Source organism: Aspergillus costaricaensis, assembly GCF_003184835.1.
Source record: "Aspergillus costaricaensis CBS 115574 unplaced genomic scaffold BO79scaffold_17, whole genome shotgun sequence".
NCBI classification, from domain to species: domain Eukaryota; kingdom Fungi; phylum Ascomycota; class Eurotiomycetes; order Eurotiales; family Aspergillaceae; genus Aspergillus; species Aspergillus costaricensis.
The window spans coordinates 402,275-420,868 of NW_020291817.1; the positions used below are offsets into that span (position 1 = coordinate 402,275).

The 18,594-nt window shown below is 52.1% G+C and overlaps 7 protein-coding genes across 7 annotated transcripts; 2 read left to right on the forward strand and 5 right to left on the reverse strand.

Annotated features, from left to right (window-relative positions):
* Window positions 1-1,204: 1,204 nt before the first annotated feature.
* BO79DRAFT_173840 (ribosome-binding protein NMD3) lies at window positions 1,205-3,093 on the reverse strand. Its single transcript, XM_025679702.1, has 2 exons — window positions 2,952-3,093; window positions 1,205-2,855 (listed from the first exon to the last, which is right to left on the reverse strand). The coding sequence occupies exons 1-2, from the start codon at window positions 3,011-3,013 to the stop codon at window positions 1,340-1,342; spliced, it is 1,578 nt and encodes a 525-aa protein (XP_025539153.1). The 5' UTR covers window positions 3,014-3,093; the 3' UTR covers window positions 1,205-1,339.
* A 194-nt stretch (window positions 3,094-3,287) lies between these two features.
* Window positions 3,288-7,236, forward strand: BO79DRAFT_195583 (uncharacterized protein; the record flags this gene model as incomplete). Its single annotated transcript, XM_025681144.1, has 3 exons — window positions 3,288-5,332; window positions 5,598-5,715; window positions 5,783-7,236. The coding sequence occupies exons 1-3, from the start codon at window positions 3,314-3,316 to the stop codon at window positions 7,234-7,236; spliced, it is 3,591 nt and encodes a 1,196-aa protein (XP_025539154.1). The 5' UTR covers window positions 3,288-3,313.
* Window positions 7,237-7,384: 148 nt separating this feature from the next.
* Window positions 7,385-9,343, reverse strand: BO79DRAFT_245660 (glycoside hydrolase family 125 protein). The gene is made up of 3 exons (XM_025685483.1): window positions 9,098-9,343; window positions 7,821-9,034; window positions 7,385-7,761 (listed from the first exon to the last, which is right to left on the reverse strand). The coding sequence occupies exons 1-3, from the start codon at window positions 9,223-9,225 to the stop codon at window positions 7,490-7,492; spliced, it is 1,614 nt and encodes a 537-aa protein (XP_025539155.1). The 5' UTR covers window positions 9,226-9,343; the 3' UTR covers window positions 7,385-7,489.
* Window positions 9,344-9,973: 630 nt separating this feature from the next.
* Window positions 9,974-12,202, reverse strand: BO79DRAFT_195593 (uncharacterized protein). The gene is made up of 9 exons (XM_025681145.1): window positions 12,102-12,202; window positions 11,984-12,039; window positions 11,677-11,921; window positions 11,437-11,615; window positions 11,076-11,378; window positions 10,994-11,018; window positions 10,805-10,942; window positions 10,577-10,759; window positions 9,974-10,520 (listed from the first exon to the last, which is right to left on the reverse strand). The coding sequence occupies exons 1-9, from the start codon at window positions 12,159-12,161 to the stop codon at window positions 10,372-10,374; spliced, it is 1,338 nt and encodes a 445-aa protein (XP_025539156.1). The 5' UTR covers window positions 12,162-12,202; the 3' UTR covers window positions 9,974-10,371.
* Window positions 12,203-12,457: 255 nt separating this feature from the next.
* rad18 (E3 ubiquitin-protein ligase RAD18) lies at window positions 12,458-13,829 on the forward strand (the record flags this gene model as incomplete). The annotated part of the gene is made up of 3 exons (XM_025686132.1): window positions 12,458-12,959; window positions 13,010-13,124; window positions 13,181-13,829. The coding sequence occupies 3 exons, from the start codon at window positions 12,458-12,460 to the stop codon at window positions 13,827-13,829; spliced, it is 1,266 nt and encodes a 421-aa protein (XP_025539157.1).
* A 76-nt stretch (window positions 13,830-13,905) lies between these two features.
* BO79DRAFT_255522 (putative vacuolar sorting protein SNF7 family protein) lies at window positions 13,906-15,583 on the reverse strand (the record flags this gene model as incomplete). The annotated part of the gene is made up of 5 exons (XM_025686133.1): window positions 13,906-14,592; window positions 14,660-14,854; window positions 14,925-15,143; window positions 15,219-15,465; window positions 15,537-15,583. 5 exons carry the CDS (start codon window positions 15,581-15,583, stop codon window positions 13,906-13,908), a joined length of 1,395 nt encoding a protein of 464 aa, XP_025539158.1.
* A 530-nt stretch (window positions 15,584-16,113) lies between these two features.
* On the reverse strand, window positions 16,114-18,534 carry BO79DRAFT_287812 (TRAPP III-specific subunit 85 family protein). Its single transcript, XM_025688627.1, has 2 exons — window positions 17,342-18,534; window positions 16,114-17,286 (listed from the first exon to the last, which is right to left on the reverse strand). Exons 1-2 carry the CDS (start codon window positions 18,411-18,413, stop codon window positions 16,139-16,141), a joined length of 2,220 nt encoding a protein of 739 aa, XP_025539159.1. The 5' UTR covers window positions 18,414-18,534; the 3' UTR covers window positions 16,114-16,138.
* Between the last annotated feature and the right edge of the window lie 60 nt (window positions 18,535-18,594).

Below are 18,594 nucleotides of genomic sequence, written 5' to 3' on the forward strand. Positions count from 1 at the left end.
GGTCCCCAGTGCTTCGGCGCTATAGTACATAGCTTATTGGTGCTGTGATACTCACGCCGCAGTAGCGTAGTTCTGATGTCCATGAGGCAATGGACCAGAAAGCCCACCGTAGCAGTGCCGTATATGAGGACTTGTTCCTTCATAGGGTTCTCATAATTGGCTAACCAGCACTTGGACTGGCGTGCGACTTCTCCACCAAGGATATAGTAGCCGCGAACGACGGGGTAGTAGCGGATTCCTTTTTCCTCCAACCAAATAGTCAGCTTGCTCAAGGGAGTTATTTCTGTTTTTCATGCAGTGCATATCGAGAAGACATTATTACGTCTTAACAGTGGTTCCTGCATATATTCTGGCTTTTTTTTATCGTATGCACGAAAATATCTCTCCCTGTGTATAATAATAAGGTATGCATGTTCGCGTATCCATATAATTGCTGCTGTTGTGTTGTTTGATAGTTTTCGTCTTGAAAGATGCAGGTCACCTGTTTGTAGTGAAGCCTAATCGCCCTCCGCTCCTATTCTGAATGTTGGCAGAGTATTACTGCTTGGCAGTACTAGTTTGATGACGGCGAAGGGTCCTCTCCGTCCACTTCTTGTGTCATCTGCCGCTATCATCAGCGATACTGAGGGCCTTTATAAATAACTGAGGCTTTTTGCTCAGTTCTGTCCTGTGGACAAAACCGCACAGCCCGCTGGCTGATCTTGCTTTAGCCACCATATTAGTACTGTTCGGACCAATTCTTATTCATGCCCATAGGGCTCTAAGACGGACGAACAGTACTTTGAATGTACTCCATGTACAAGCCGAGCGAAAAGAACCAGAGTTTCTGATTCTCGGCCTTTCTTTTACCTAGGGTTACTGCATTATGCAATGTCTGAATTTCATCTTGGGGCCAAGCGATTAGGGCATTGTGGTAGTAATGAATTGACATGTGGGATAAAAGCCTATATAATCTATTGAGATTGGTTCTCCCTCTGACTAGTGCGATAGGGTTCGCGAATGGAGTGTAGATCTAGGATATAATCGAGTTGTGTGGAAGGAAGAAGATGAGGCCTGCAGAATCTGAATTTATATAGAGCATCCGAACATGATCTATTCAATACCTGCAGTTACTGCCAGCTACGATATTCACGATGATCATGTCGGTCGTGAAGCGATACTTCTGTCGAGGAATACCAGTCAGACTTCACCAATCCTAATCAATGTCTAATCATTCACTTCATCTATGATAACTTTTTGTGTATCAGACCGGATATTGTTAACCATAACGATATCAGAATAGCCATGAAAACGCCAGAAACCCCTATGTGCAGTCGTGATTAAGAAAGTCCCGTGGAACTTAATGGTCATCGTCCATGTTCAACTCGTCAAAGTCATCAAGCAGCTCGTCCATGTTGATCTTGGGCACCTCCTCGTCATCGCTATCCTCGTCCATATCCATGCCACCCTGCTCCACAGGGGCACTTCTCCGTGCCTTGTACAGATCAAGAGTGCCACGCAGTTCCTGATCTTCTTCGACATCGCGCAAGAACATCTCGAAGTCTTCCTCAAGGCGGTTACGCTCGGCTTCCTGCTTACGGTTGAGGTTGCCGGCCGCTTGCTGCGCAGCCTCCTCCTCGTACTCAAGAGCCATGCGCTTAAGACGCCAGTTGCGGTTCTTGTTCTTCTTCTTGCGGGCGTAGAACTTCTTCACGAGCACAACATCGGGAATAGCGGAGCTGTACTGGCCACTGGCCTCGATCGCCTCAAAGTTTGGGTCGTTGAAGTTGGTACCAGTCAGGTGGTAACCAAGGACAGAGTCACCGACGTGAAGGACTCCACCCAGGTGAGTGCGGGTGAAATAGGTTTGATCGTTCGAGCCAAGGTCCGAAGCACGGGCAACGGTTGCCTCGGCCAGATAGTACCGTCCGTTCGACCGTCCAACCAGTTCAATGTCCATGATGATGAACTCGGTCAGCTCCGTCACATCCGCAAGACTCCTGAATGGCGATCTCCAGTAGGTGTTTGTCGGGACATCGGCGGTTTGAAGGGTGTTAGGGTCGAGAAGGTTGACAGAGGTACCAACGCGGTAGCAGAGGGCCAGGGGCGAGATGTTGCCCAATGATCTGGCAAGCTTAATGGGCAGCGCAACCAAATCATCCTTGCAGATAGGGATCAACTCGATCGAGAAGGTGAACTTGTAGGACTTCGTGGAGGTGTGGATATCCATGGAGATCAGCTCCTGCGACTTCTTGACCTTGGTGGGGACGACGGAGGAAAGGAACTCGACCATCTTCTCCGCATGGTTTCTCTGCGCAAAGTAGAAGTCCAAACCGTCCTTGGCCTCCTTGATGTTGATTGTATCGCGGTGAGCGTTGTGCTTGAGGATGATCTGCTCAAGGTACAAGAAGGTTCGCTTGTGAGGCACCTTCTGGCGCAGCTGAATGCTGGAGTTCCAAGTGTTGACAGTGAACGACTTCTTGCAGTCAGGGCATTGTAGCGAGGCGACAACGTATTCAACCTCGAAAGTCTGCTGCACAATGGTGCCCTGGAAAGCCTCCTGCTGGATGGTGATCTTGACCTTGATACGTTTCGAGTGGGGTTCGGTCCAGATAAAGCTGGCATCGATAATGCGGACCTTGGACAAGCCGCGGAGCTTGCGCAAGCAGTGTGCGAGAAGTTCCTTCGATTCGAGCGCAGCACTAACCCAGCTGGTGGGAGGCTGGAGCCACCGCTCGCAGTCCTTGCAGCAGTGAAGAACTGCCTCTCTCTGGATGCCTTGGGAGATATCAACCGTCAACTTCACACAGTCCTGACAAAGGGCACCAGCGGATGTTGTTCCATCGATAGGCGCGCCACAGTTGCAACAAAGGATACTAAAAAGCGTATGTTGTTAGTTAATGTCCCCGATCAATATTGCCCTCATGTATGTTTACAGGGAAATTTTTCTTTCGATTTGCGGGGTAACTTACGTCGCAGCGATCTGCTCCTGCGGGGCCTCGAAAGGCACCGGCGCATCCAGGTCCATCGACATGTTGGAAGCAGGGATGAGGCCTGACACCAGAAAAACAAAAGGGTAAAGAGAGGAAAGATAGAAGAGCCGGCGACTCCTGCTCGCTGAATGATGAAGCGAAATTTAGATTTGTCATGGGGATCAATATTTGCCCCGCCGCGAGAACTTTTTGTTTGCTCTGTTTGCTTGCTGACTCCATCCTTAGTCACCGTTTGTCTTGTTTGCCTCTTAGCAGCTTCCCCAATTGCGCTGCTTGTCGCCACTGCGAAGAAAGCTGTCGAGCTCTCGTTTGGTACCATTACTGCTGCAATATTGACCATCATGAATAGGGCATTGTTGAGAGCTGCCTGGTCCTCCAGGACAGCACTTCGCGCTCCTCCTTCCGTCTCTCGCGCCGCGTTATACCGGTCGACCATTCACCCAGTAACTCGAGCTTTTGCTTCAGTATCTTGCCTCCGTTCTGAGCAGCCTTCATCCTCGTCCTCTGCAGTGCCACCGGCATCTGAATTGAAAGAAGAACCGACAGCGAACTCCGCGTTGGAGAGCACCCCTCACATCCCATGGTATCTACAGGAAGAAGCACCTGTGCCCGAATCAAGGCAGACAACTTCGCGGGATCAGATTCCCGAATTGCCAGAGAACCCTCCAGCTATCCTCCCTGCACTCCTCGACTACGTGTTCAAGGATGTTGGTCTTGATGAACTGAAGTTGATTGATTTGCGCGGATTGGAAACTCCGCCAGCTCTTGGTGCCAACGTGATTATGATAATTGGAACTGCTCGCAGTGTCAAGCACTTGAATGTGTCCGCAGATCGTCTTTGCCGCTGGTTGAGAAGTACCTACAAGCTGTCTCCCTACGCTGATGGACTCCTGGGTCGAAATGAGTTGAAGATCAAGCTCCGGAGAAAAGCTCGGCGTGCTAGGCTCGCCAGCAGGTCCGGTACTATGTTTGACGAAAAGGACGATGGGATCACGACAGGCTGGATCTGTGTCAATGCCGGTGTGGTAGAGGAAACGCCAGTCAAGAAGGATGAGAATTATAGATTTGAGGGGTTTGGCCACACTGCCACCGGCACTAGGGTTGTTGTGCAGATGTTCACAGAAGAAAAGAGAGCCGAAGTCGATCTTGAAAGCCTTTGGCAGAAGGCGCTGGATCGATCCGAAAGAGAGAAACAAAGGATTGCCCAGGTTAATTCAGCCGCACCTTCCGAAGAGGTTCGTGCTTCCAATTCGATAAACGTATCACCATCTGACCGTGAGTTCGGCCATGCCTCCAGGTTTCCCACTAGCCCTTTGTTCGGACAGAAGAGGCTGCTTCACACCAACCGTCGCCCCGCAAGCCAACACTTCGACCGTGCAGCAATCCATGCAGAAGATACGGAAGTAACTCTGGATTCCCAGCCTTCGTCTTTACTTCGAGACCATGACCATAGCGACAATGGAAAGACAACCCGCTCAATGGATGCACTATTTGACCACCTTTCAAAACTATCCGACGTTCAGGCCAGGATCGAACTAGGAGAGGGACCGGAAGATAATGACTCTACACTATTCATGCGCCTATTCCATGACCTGCTATCAATCAGCACGGCGGCAGAGAGAGCAATAGCCCGTCTTGTCCTATTCTGCAACGCGATTTCCAGACAGCACCCGGGATATACAAAGCGGGGTTTATATTCAGCGTTCACAGAATGTACATGCGCTGGTTGTTCAGTATCTGATGATCTAGCATTTTCAGTTGTTTCAGCCTTGTTATCTCCCCGACTAGCAGGGATTAGCCCTGAGGACGTTGCAGGGCGAGTTCCGGAAGAGGACCAGGAATTAGCTCTTCTTGTGCTTGAACATCTATCTCTGCGTGGCACTAATGTTGTCAACATGAGAGTGTTCGACATGATTTATCGAGCCGTTGCCAGTTCCCCGTCCACCACTGTACCAGACGGAGCAAATGATGCACAGGCTGAAAATAAAAGCGCTGTTTATCGGGTGTCTCGCCTAATCGATACCCTTGACCTACCCTTTGAACCCGAGCAAGCCCGCAACCTTATGCTATCGCTCTTTCAGCACGGCGACTACAATGGATTTTGGAAGTTGTGGCGCAAGGGTCCCCTCAATGGAAGTCTGCGCACGGCTGCTGACTACAAGATGTTGTTCCGGTTGCATGCTGATCTGGGAGATGAACTCCGTGCCCGGGACTGCGTATCAACATGGATTCCGATGATGAGGAGAGAGGAAAACCCGATACCCCTCGAGGGAGAGCTCTTGGTAGATATCAAGCGCTGTCTTTTGCTTGCCGATCCAGATATTGTGCAAAAGGCCGCGGAAGGATCGACGAGCAATCTGGTCCGATTCTGGAACGCATGCCAGATGAAGATGCTAAAGTGATGCCCCATTAAGTCATTGTAAATAGTAGACACTGTACTAGTAAATAACACAATCCCAATTCCCTCTTATTGCGCAGTAAAGTAGAAGTAGTGGATGTGAATGTGACGGTGGATCCGGACCTGGTTGACGGGTGCCGATAAGCCTCGGCTCAACTCGCCGCCATCGGATTGACATCCACCGCAGCAGCAGCTGCACCTCCGCATTCTCTCCATCCTCCACCCAGTTCCCCCATCCCAACTGCTTCTTCCACCTAGGGGCCAATGACTGGCCTTCTGCTGCCATCATGGAATACCTTCCCAGTCTGCAGCAAGAATTCGATGAGCTGAAGCCATCGCTGTTCGGTACGTGCCTTATCGCACACCCCAAACCATCTCAACAAACACACGACTAACCCGCATCCCATCGCAGAGCTGCTCGCCGAACAACAGCTCTCCGACCTTCTCCCCCCTTCAATCCGATACATCCTCGCCGTCGCGACCCATCGCCATCCACGATACCTCCTCCGAATCCTCAACTCCTACGACGAGATCTACGCGCTCCTCTCCCTCGTCGTCGAACGCTACTACCTCCGCACCTTCGGCGGCTCCTTCACAGAGAACTTCTACTCGCTCAAACGCGAACGAGTCCTCCTCACCAAGAATGGCGAGATTCCTCGCGCCCAACTCGGCGCCCCAGGCCCCGTCCGCGAAGCCCTCAAGCTCCGCACCTCCGACGTCTGGAAGAACCTCCTCGTCCTCGTCGGAATCCCCTACCTAAAGCGCAAGCTCGACGAAGGCTACGACATCCACGCCGCACCACAAGCATCCCTAATCATGAGCGGCGGCCCCAGATACAACCCAGGCGACGACCTCCCTCCAAACCCAACAATCCGCCAACGTCTCCTCCACTACTACAAGTGGTTCCTCCGCAACATCTACCCCTCCGTCAACGCCGCTTACTACTTCTCCATCATCGCCTTCAACCTCGCCTACCTCTTCGACAACACTAAATACTCCTCCCCCTTCCTCTGGCTCATCGGCACCCGCATCCGCCGTCTCAGCTCCGCAGACCACCGCGCCATCGCCTCCATCCTCGACCCTAAACCCACTCCCGGATCTGGTCCCGGCGGCGCAGGCGCCCGCACCCGCCCCGGCTCCGGCCTCCTGGGCCTCCTCAGCCCGCAGAACCTCTACCCCCAACTCCTCACCTCCCTCCGCTACTTCCTCCCGGCGTCAATCTTTGCCCTCAAGTTCCTCGAATGGTGGCACGCGAGTGACTTCTCGCGGCAACTCGCACGCAAAGCAACCGAGGTCCTGGACCTCCCTGCCCCCGTCGCAGCAGGAATGACGCCTCCATCGGAGAAGCGTAAAGCAGCCGCCGCTGCCGCAGAGAAACAACAACAGCAACAGCAGCAACCATCATCCCCAACCCTCAAATCAGCACTCAAATCAACAACCCCGCCAGCACGCACACGCATCCAACCCCCCATCTCCGCAACCTCATACCTACCCATCTTCACCGTGCCACTTCCCCCGCCAGACTCGGATGTCGCGTCCGCGTGCCCGATCTGTTTGAATGCGCTTACGAATCCTACGGCGTGTCAGACGGGGTATGTTTACTGCTATGTGTGTATCTTCCACTGGTTGAATGGGGAGCATCAGCGACAGTTGGATTTCATGAATGGGGAGGGTGCGGGCGCGGCGTGGGCGGATGATGATTTGGAGGGGGGTGAGGAGGGGAATAAGGGTGGGGATGGTGATGAGGAGGAAATGAAGAAGTCGAGGAGTAGACGTGGGAAGTGGGAGAGTGGGAAGGGGAGGTGTCCGGTTACGGGGAGGAGAGTGCTTGGGGGGACGGAGGGGTTGAGGAGGGTGTTGGTGTAGATTTAGTTTATAGAAGGGTGTGGGGTTTTATATTTGTATGAATGGGTTGCATGGTTTGTATGGAGCGTATATATACATACTATAGTGCTTAGTTTGCATTGTGTGGAATGAAGGTTACTAAGTTCAACATGTTCATATACACTTAAATCTTGATACTGTTATTTGATAGCCCATAGATGAACAGGCCGGGTATATTATAGCACACTGCACTATGCACACGCTATGCTAATCAAAGTGATGGAGTAGCAAGCATCTAAGAAATGACATACGGCTCCGCTCCATCTCCGAATAGAACCTCTGGTTGTTCAGCCGCGACTTTGAGTATAGTTTGGGAAAAGACAGAGTTCGCCCACGCGAACCACGGTCTCGTGTATGATTTGATGTTGTTGACATCGATGGACTCGTGGACTAAGCCGAGAAGACTGGAGTTGCGGACTAGATTAAGGGAGTCGGTGATCTCCGTGACGTTGTCGGTAGTCAATGCCTGCACGAGCAGGGACATAGGCCAGGCGTTTTCGAGACCAACTAATGCATCTGTGTTAGCTGTCCCGATTTCAAAGTTCTAGGGTTCGGGCATTGCTTACTGTGAGGTCCACCGATGCCGTGAAAGTCCGATCCAGTGAGGTAGTATGGATTACCATTAGGGTCGAGGATCATCTTGCGGGTGTTTTGGTAGACTTGATCGCCCTTATCGACGAAGCCTAAGTAGGGCAGGGCTAGGAGGGATGGAATGTTCGCGTCGTCCATGAAGATGCGCGAGCCGTATCCGTCTACTTCGAAAGCGTAGACATCGCCGTACGTTGGGTGGTTGAAAATGCCGTGTTGACGGACGGCTTGCTCGAGGTTCTCTCCGCGGGTTTGGAGATTGGATGCGAGGGTCGAGTCGCCGCCAGCTGCGCGGATCAGATCCGCGGTCTTCTTCAATTGCACGGACATCATGGCATTGGCTGGGATGAAGTAGCCCAGGATAGTGGCGTCATCGCTGGGACGGAATGCGCTGCGGATGAGTCCGGTGCCTCCGCTGAGCGGGTTCCCGATCCCGGCCAGATTGAGGGTTTCCGTGCCGAGGGTTGTCTGGCGCTGGAAGGTGTACTGGTTCTGGACATACTGATGGTTACTGTTGAAGGTTGGCTGGGACTGGGCGTCGGTGGTGTTTAGGAGTGTGTCCAGGGCGAGATACCACCGGCTGGTGAGGAATTCGGTGGATCCGGTGTTTTCGTAGAACTCGTTTCCCAGAGCGAGGAAGTTGGCCAAGGAGTCGAGCTCGTATTTACATTCGTAGACAACAGAGGGCTCATACGCTGGATGGACGGTGTCTTGCTGGCCGTTGCTTGTTGCTTGAATCCCACTGGGTGGAGGAGGCTGGAACGCGTTGCAGTAGGGCGATTGAATGACGAACTCAGCCTGCGTGTGTATGGCCCCGAGGATGAGACTGTAGAGAGCCGGGTCCTTCTTTGCCAGTGTTTGATAGCCTGTCAATTGATTTGTCGAGTCGCGCAGCCACTCTGCGTTGATGTCTCCAGTCACGACAAAAGTCTGAGCTCCTTGCCATTGCGAACTGTCTCGTCTCATCTTCCGAGAGGAGGAAGTACTAGCGGACGTGCTATTGACATGCCAGCGAATGGTTGTATCCAGTGTGTTGGGGAAGGCATTGCGAAACAGCTGAGCCATGTCTTTGTCTACCATGCGCGAGGTCACATCGTCGATGACCTGCTCTACTGCGTTTGAGACAAAGGTCCGACATTCTGCTGCGGGTCTTTGGTAGGGCAGATTCAGAGGACCACCGCTGTATGGGGCACTGAGTTGAAGAAGAGTATGAGCAGGCTGTCACAAACGTTGTTTCAAGTGGATAATCCCTTACTGTCCAGTAGAAGCATAAGAGGTGTAGTCTGGACAAGCCCGACGTAGAATGGAAGGCTCATCGCGAGCTGCAGCTCCCCTTGCACCCAAGCCGGCGGCGAGGGTTACGGCCAGCGACAACGAGCGCATCTTGACGACTGGATAGCGGTTGTCGCTGATGGTTTGTTTGTACTATGAGGCCGGAAGGTTGAACCAGTGTGCCATTGACCCTTGAAAAAGAATTAGGGGGAACAATGGCATGTTTTGAAGTGGGCGGGTTGGGGGATGACAGGGGAAGGCAGGGGAATGCGGGGAAGAAGATCGCAAACAGCCGATTTCCTCGCTGATCCCCCGGATTCCCGGCAGTATTATTTCCCATCCCATCATACCAACTCACTCTTGCCCTGCAGGATGCCTTTGAACCCTCCGGAATGCACATACTTCATGGCAGTTAATCAACTCACTGCAGGTCAGATTTGCATCCATTGCTCTCTGCGTTATACATCTACTAGTCTTGTCATGTCTAGTAATAATTCTCCGCTCGATCAAGTGCCTTGATCAGCCGATGGCTCAAGAGTCTTTCCGATAGTCGCCTGACACCATTTATATTAAATGTTGGCATTAGCTTGTCGATCACATCCCAGGACGGTATTCGCTTAAGCATAACTTGAACGCTATCCTACTGCGCTTCGAAGCATTGACTTTAGTCCAGAATTGGTACAATAGAGTAAATGATGGATTGGATAATGGCTATCATCTTTCAGTGCCTATCAGAGCCAGCCGCATTCATGACAATCAAAACTATGAAAAAAGATTGTCCATTTCGAATGGGAGCACACTCAAGAACGCTGCAAATACGTCACAAATATTTGTATAGTCAAAGCTCTACCTAATAGTACATGAATTGGGCGTATTACGTGGGTTGAAATGCTCGGCGTGTCAAACAAAAACAATGAAGCTATATAGCATAGATGCAGCGCTGTATGCTTGAACCGTGTAGGCATTGGGATAAGGAGAAATGGCAGACCAGATATTGATGACATGTAATAAACAGTCCACGGCATCGTACCAAAGAAGGGTATACTGGGTGTGAGCCTAGTCTGGGTTGACGCGGAGATGCCAGGGCTGGACCATTCATTGCGCTGCTTAATTTCAATGACTTCCTGGGTAACTGAAGTGCACTTGTCAACCAGCGTATATCGGTCACAACCCCTGGACATGGTATATGAGCACAAGAAGCAGAGAACAGCCTCGGAAATGACGCGTTTTGAAAACATCCGGTTATCCACGAGCTGTTCACTTCTTCGAGAAGAAGGACATGATGCTACCCTGTCCCGGTTTCGCTGCTGGTTTGCCCTTGGGCGCACTCACAGCGGGCTTCTTCTTGGGAGGCGGTGCTGGCTCGTCCTCTGAGAATGACTCCCAGCTTGGTTCCTCAACAGTCACTACGCAAGAAATAAGTCAGTGATGGCCTTACTCAAGTAACATTTGATAATCTCACCAAGATAGCCCTCATCGTCCTTGACTGTCTTCTTCTTCATGACTTGGCGTCTGCCCCTGCGACGACCGCCCTTCACCGTAACTTCTTCCTTGAGTTCAGCCTGTTTCGGTGGCGGCTCGTCGATAGGTTTAGACTCTTCCGGTGACGGTGCAGCATCGGGCATTTCTTCGTCTTCGTCTTCGTCTAATACCAGTCAGAAGAGTTACCGACAATAAGGAGGCAACGTACCATCATCTTCCATCATCTTTCTGAGCCTCTCTTCACGCTCTTTCCGCGACTCACGTGTACCGGCGGATGCGGACTTCCCTGAGTCTCGGAAGAGCTCCTCGGGCTCCTCATCCCCATCTGATGCGTCGTCTAGAACCACTGCTACATATCAGTATGTGTACAACGTCAAGAAAGACAGTAAGTACTCACCATCTTCAGCAGCACTGGGCTCGGCCTACATGATTGTCAGTCACTCAATACAAAGGAATTCAGGTAAAGTGGTGGGACTGACCGATTCGGCAGCCGAAGTAGCCGGCGTCTCTGATTCTTCCTTCTTCTGCTTCGGTTTGGCTTTTGCAAAAGAGCTAAATATACTGCCCTTTTGCTTTGGAGGAGCTGTCTTCTCAGTTGGCTTAGACGCTGGAGGTTCCTCGCGTTTCGCCGTTGTCTCCGTCTTCGGGGCCTTGTCTTCAGGTTCTTTCTTGGGTTGTGTTATTTCTTCTTCCTTAACAGGACGCTTAGCTGGAATAGTCGCCTTAGGAAGAGCCGGAGCCTGAGCGGGAGCTGGTACGGGAGGGCGGCCGCCGGTTCTTCTCTGCAGCACAAATCGCATTAGTATCAGAGGAACATGGAAATGCAAGCGCATGTCTTACCCGGACATTGTTGCCCTGGATCATGCCCCAGGTCTTGCCGTATTCTAAGGGATCCTCCTGAGCATGCTTGGCGATCATCTCTCCCGCAACATCTGTCAAGACGTTGAGATCCTGAAGCACTGTTGGCTGAAGGCTGTAGACGTATATCGAGGAGGTTGACTGGAAAGTCGCCTTGGCATCTGCGCACTCAATTATTAGACCCCACCCTTTGCGCAACGCAATGGAAGCAATTCCACGTACCCTCCAAGTCTTCCTCTCGTACAAGCACAACCGAGGACGTGGCGATCTCATCCCTAGCGACATCCTGGTTTGGCATCGAACTGCTGATGTACGGGCTGCTCTGGGGAATGCCATCGAAGCTGTCCTGAAGGCCATTCGTTGTGGAAGGGGTCTCGGGCGCTTTCTGAATCCCCGTGATAATGTAAGTCGCATTGACGCTGTTTTGCTTCTTGTTGTTTTCGTTGCGGTGGAAATCAAAGAGCATCCTTTCCGACAACAATCAGAATAATTCATATGCATAACTTCGTGTTATTCGTATAAGACATACTGCTTGGCCAAAGTACTATGAACCCGAAGGGCTCGACCTAAGGACCGGTAGGTGACCTGTAGCATGCGCCGAAGCTATTAGTAGATATCCAGCTTGCAGCACATTAGACATGACTCACCGTGCGTCGCTCATTGAGAACATTCTCAGCAAGATACCTCTTATAATCAGCAACAGCCATGATGACAACCGTCCCTTAATCGTGCGTGAAAAACGGCGTCGTTCAAAGCAACATGCGATGCGGAGTAGAACATTGAACGACGCGTTCTGGAAGCACTTTACGCGTATCAGTCAGCGGGTCTTGGCATCGCAGCCAGTCTCCGACGCCATCACAATAACTACTCTTGACGATCGCCAGTTGCCATTCACGGTCTATTACAGCCCCAGAAACTCTTCACACCCTGCCTTCGCTCACTAGACCTACCTGTCTATCCGATGATACCTCGATAGTCGCCGCAGCCTGCACCCACCCACCCTATGGACCAAACCTTCGACCTCCCCGACTCGACCGATTGGCTCACAACGCCACTGTCACTCGTCGCGCCTCTAGAGTCCGCCCTCCGCTGCCAGGTTTGCAAGGACTTCTTCGATAACCCGGTGATTACTTCGTGCAGTCATACATTCTGCTCACTTTGTATTCGGCGGTGTTTGAGCACGGAAGGCAAATGCCCCGCGTGTCGCAGCTCTGATCAGGAATTGAAGTTGCGGCGAAACTGGGCTGTTCAGGAACTGGTCGAGGCGTTCCAGAATGCCAGACCTAGTGTTATAGATTTGGCGAGGAAGGCTGCTGCGCGGGGAAGTGCGACTGAAGAGGCAGAGTCAGAGGAGCCAGCACCTAAAAAGAGAAAGGTCGAGGCGGTAGATGGACCTGCTGCGGAGGGCGTGAGGACTCGATCGCAAACTCGGGGAGTGGGCTCTCAGGAGGATCCTGTTGCGATTGAGGTCATTGAGGATAGTAATGATGAGGAATATGTTCCAGGTGTGTATACTCATCGGCAAAGTTGCGTCGCATGCTAATTGCCACTGAAGAGGACGGACTAGTCGCGTGCCCGATCTGCAGCCGGAGGATGAAGAACGAGGCGGTATTTCGACATTTGGATACATGCACTGGAGAGCCGGCGCCACCGAAACAGTTGAACTTTGGGTAAGATATGTCTTCTGGAGCGTGTCTACATGTTTGCCTCTGACTTGGAATTATAGCTCGTTACAACCAGTGGCGCAGAGATCAAAAGACGCGCTGAATAAAACACCAGAACGACTGCCCATTATAAACTATTCTTTATTGAAAGATAATGTGCTCCGAAAGAAGTTAAAAGATTTGGGTATACCGAACACGGGCCCGAGGCCCCTTCTGCAACGACGTCACACAGAGTGGATGAATCTATGGAATGCCAACTGCGACTCCAAAACGCCAAAGTCCAAGAGGGAATTGTTGCGAGAACTGGATATCTGGGAACGTACACAAGGCGGCCAAGCGCAATTATCAGGTGATGTCACAGATACCGTCATGCGCAAAGACTTCGATGCGGCGGCCTGGTCAACGAGCCATGATGATGACTTCAAGCGACTCATTGCGAATGCGCGAAAGAAGAGCGAAGCGCAGGTGCGCGCCACGATACCACAAGAGAATGTAGGCACAAATCAGGCAACCGACCAACTTGCCAGCCAGACAACGTATCAGCCTTCGAGTGCACCTGTTGTTGAGCACACAGAAGCCATACATACGGCGGAAGATGCCCACCCCCCGGAGAGGTTGCCTGTAGAAGACAAAACCGTCATTGTTCCTGAGGTACAGGCGCAGACGCTCCAGGGCTCAGTCGATAGCCAGATGACCAATGCGCAAAATTAGTTGCACTCGGTGTATATGCCTAGAATATGCGCATTATGCAGGTCCCAGGCCCTGGAGGATTGTTCATCGTCTTGCGCTAAGCAGTGGTGTTGGGACCTTCCTCGACCGACATCCGAGACAGGCGGTCCTCCAATTCCGATTCCATAGCTCGCTCCGCTGCTGTTCTGCGAGCGGCTTCCTGAGCGCCCTGCTGGAGACTGTCGAGTTCGGCGAGCTTTTTGCGAGTCTCCTCTGCCTCCTTCTCTTCCATCTCCTCCCGCTCCTTGTTCTCCAGTTCCTGCAGCTCGTCGTCGATCTCAGTCTCATCAATCTGTGGACCAGCCTCGTTCATGATGTTTCCGACCTCGTCCACCTTGGACATCTCTTCACGCAACTCTTCTACCACATCCTCGACCCTCTCCGCACCACCGATCTGAGCATGCAAGCCTCGAAGTGCTCCGGTGCTTGCCTCCATGACCTTCACGAATTGCACCTGATCCGTCGCCTGCTCGATTTTGGAATATACCTCCTCAAGCTGCATCAGGGTATCCAGTCTCTGTTTCAGATTATGCTCCGCGAGCTTCTTAGAGCGCACAGCCGAGAGCGCAGAAACGCGGTTCTTGTTTTGCAGAGCCATTTTGGCAGTCGCATTAAGCTCAGTGATTTTATTCTCCAGGTTTTCCACCTGCTTGGCCATAGTCGCCATGAGCGTTTTGATAGAGGCGACGGCGGTATCTTGCTCTGTGATATCTTTTGGAGCGTCACTGGTTCTGAATTTGATGGTCTGCAACATAATTAGCATCCTACATGGTATAGATAAAACACTGAGACATAGGAACAAAGACACATACCTTGCCATCGTACGCAATAGCACCGCTATCACGGGACATATACAGTAACAGCACGTCCATATCCGCGTCCGACAGGCGACTCCCTTCATCCAAAACACCCGCGAACTCGTTCACGAAGCTTTCCTTAGAATAGACCAAGTCCGTTTTTGACGGACTATTCGCCGTGGCGTGCTTGACTACACGGTCCGCAGCCTCCTATAAGCACACCTCATTAGTCCTACCCATTCCAACAACCGCGAACCGAACCCAATCCAACGCAACCTACCTTCAAGTTCTCCACCAAAACCAATTCCTGAGGCTGTAACCTTGGCGTCGCCTCCTCACCTCCAATCACAACGCCCTTCAACTGCTTCATTCCCCAGCTCATGACAGTCCATGGACTCAACACAGACGTATCAATCCCCCACTGCGGCTTGCGCAAACTCGCCGGATTAGTCCGATAAAGGTGCAGAGGCACCATGGTTCGATTCCTTGTCGCTTCGTCCTGCATCACACAGAGACATGATTAGTCACTGCACACCCCTTTTTCCTCAAATACTTGTAAATGGTTGTAACATACAAAGACCGCACCCAGTGCGACAGGCCGTCCACATTCTGGGATCTCCAGATCACGTAGCAAGGTTTCATCAGCTCTAAGTATCAAGTGGTTCGCCTTGCCCTTCGAGGCGGGCCCATGTGGAGCGATGTAGCCGTGCTTTGCGGCGGAGGTTAAGGCATGTTCCCAGGCTGCGATGTTGGTGGTGTATCCCTCGGGGTTGGTCTTGCGGTGGATGGGGAAGTCGGAGTAGAGGGAGGGGAGGCGGTTTCTGGAACAAACAGGAGATAATGTGTCAGTAAAAGTGGCTAAAGAGGAGGGCAAAGCGGGGGAAGAACGGACTTTCTGAAGGAATCCTGCGAGAGGATGTATTGAAGGAGGGTCGTCATTGTGGTTGTTATGGTGAGTGGCAGATGAGTATGTAAAGTGAGACAGTGAGAAATGAGATGTAATATCTAAATGTGGTATATATTATGTATTAGCAGTAAAAAAGAGTACACCCCGTCGGTGTAGGCTGGATAGCCCCCGTGCGTGCGTGATGCTACTGAGGTAGTATCGGGATGTCTATCTGATGTCAATAAATGGGCCACTTCGTCCTTAGCGTTGGTTGTCGGGGAGGTCATCTTATCGATAAGAGTTGGTCACGTGCGGTGGTTCTGCTGCAGCGGGCGATTATTTTCTGCCACCGCCCAATTTTCAACAGATTTCGGAACCTTTTTTTGGGAACTGTATGTTCTTAGATCCGCTTAAATCCGAGGTTTTCTGAGCGAGGTTCGCTAGGTTCTGCCGGGGTAAGCGGTCTGAAAGGCGGTAAGGATCTGAGATGTTAAGACTACAGAGGTAGTGATGAATCCAATTTAGCATAAACACGTAGAGAAAAATTAATTGACACTTGTCTATGATATTGTATAAACCTATGCGCCCGTCGCACCATAATTGCGTCCCTAAGCTCGTTCGAAGTCGTCATTGGCTGCATTGTCATCATCTCTCGTGCCTTGCGCCGGACCAAGACCGCCCGAATCCAGCGGATTCGAGATCAAAGATTTGCGATTCATGCGCCGGTCCAGCTTCTCGCTGGTTTCTTCCGTCCCCAGTGCTTCGGCAGTGGCTGCCTCGTCCCTTGTGTCTAGCCCTCGGGCTTCTAAGTACTCGACCTTGACGGCGTGTCTCAGGTTATCAACGAACGTTTGCATCTCGGGCATTGGAAATCCCCCATCGCCATCCAATACATCTGCATATAGTCGCTCCGCCTCCTCGAGAGCAGCCGATGCTAGTGACGGTTTCCCCAGACGAAGCCACATATCGGCGGCAAATACACTCCACATTCCAGCCTTCCGACGTCGAGAGCCCCATTTCATTCCGCTCACCGGTGACCTCGCCGCATAGCATGCCGACACACGCTCGCTGAAAAGGCCCTGGCCGATGGATCCCACAAGCCCAAGGTCCATGGCCCGCATGGCCCATCGAGCGGCGCTTTCCACTGCCGAACCCCCACGAGACTTCAACAATTCCATGGCTAAAGTGAGGCAACGAAGTGCATTAGGTGTGTCTGAGCACCGTGTAAGATAGGAATAACATGCCGTGTCGAACATCTGATCGATTCCGTCGAGCTTCACCTTAGTCCCCATTGCGGCCGGATTGAGAAGCATGCTTACGGCGCACATCTCGTAGGCACCCGCATGGTACTTCCAAGCCTTGTCATTCGCATAGTCCGACCGAAGAAGCTCATACGTGGATGCTGATAACTTCCAGTCGCGGAGCATGAACGCGAAGTCGGCCATTTTACGCAGAAGGGCTTCAGGCGTGTCTGGTCTATAGTAACCGTGAGCGACATCGTAGTTTCCGCTAGCTCCCCCCGATGTGAGACTGGAACGAGAGCCAGTTCCGAACCCCGCCCATCTCCGTGACATGGACATGAATCGGCCACTGATACCACGCCTACGGGAGGCCACCTGGTCATTCCAAACAGCGACTCGGTTTTCCATGAATGGTATGACGGACTGTGCAACTAGCTCTCGAATAAAGGCCTTGATTGCCATAATATCCGAGTCGAAAAGGTAAAGACCATTATTATCCAGGTCAACCAAGGGCTCTGTTGATCGTCAGTAATTGTGATCGGTATTGTAGATGCAGGGGTCTAGTCATACCAGCTCCACCCGAAAGTCGCTCCGGAGGCGAGAGCCATTCGCATTCAGGAACTTGAACACTGTCATCGTCGGTAACCACGCACTGATTGCTGCGCAGCCTCAACAAGTGACAATGTAACCCGAAATGACGCTTCATTTGGTCGTACAGCTTGGTTGATTCGGCAATATCATCCCGATCCTCGTCATGCACGAGAACGTAGTATCGGAGGTATTCAGAGTGACACCAATCTGGCAACCTCCTAGGCCCATTGCTCGTATCCGCATACAGTTGTCTGAGGGTTTCAAGTGGGGCAGTATTGCGTGAGCTAATAGCAATAACGCTGGCCACTGGATGTCGAAATGTTTCATGTGGCGTGGCCGAGGATATCGATAGAAGGTGCCGAAGAAATACTTTGTATAAAGGGGATGTTGTAGGAAAATTCAAGAAATCTCTGGGGCGCATTGATCCGCCCAGCGGATCATCTGTCGTGCCCAATTGCTTCTCCAAGACCTCTTCCACCTGTGCCAGGGAGGGGTTTCGCCCTGAGCTCGAATTGGTAGGGGGCGGGCTGTTGCTGGCCAAGTTCACGAAGCGCACCCCGTAGTCTTCCCAGCCACGACTCGACCCCACACTGTCCCTTATGACCAACTTTCCGGGCACATTCTCGCCGAAAGGGCGAACCAACTCCCAGAAACCACCAGCGAAGCCTTTCTGTCGTACCAACTCATCGGTGTCTGCTGATGCATATACTCCAACCACCGGGGAGAACGAGCGTATGATTAGAGAACGAATTTCCTCTGCGCCATCGAAACGACCTTCTACCGGGGATCCCAGGGATGATCGGGCTAATTGTGGAGTCGACGATCGGAAAGAAGGAGCACGAGGCGATGCCGACCTAATCGGAAGTTCTGCGGTCGTGGCCGTCAGGGGCGGGGTCGGAGAGCGGATCCTCGAGTCTACCAGGTCTGCATCAAGGGTCGATGACGAGTCGCGGCGCTGATTCGGATATCTCGACTTGGATGCGACACGTGGAACGCCGGGCGAGAACGACGGCGGAGGCTTGACCGGAGCCGCATCTCCGGGCGATGTCATGGACTCCGAGTTGCGTGGGATGCGCTGTTAACAAGAGTAGAATTGACCCTAGAGCCCATGGACCGGGTGGGGAGTGATCCCACAGGAGAGTAATAGAGGAAAGGAGTGATGTGGTGTGGTGAGATTCGGAGGGAATGGTCAGGAGAAAGGCAATGGCGGGAGGAATCCGGCAATGTTGTAG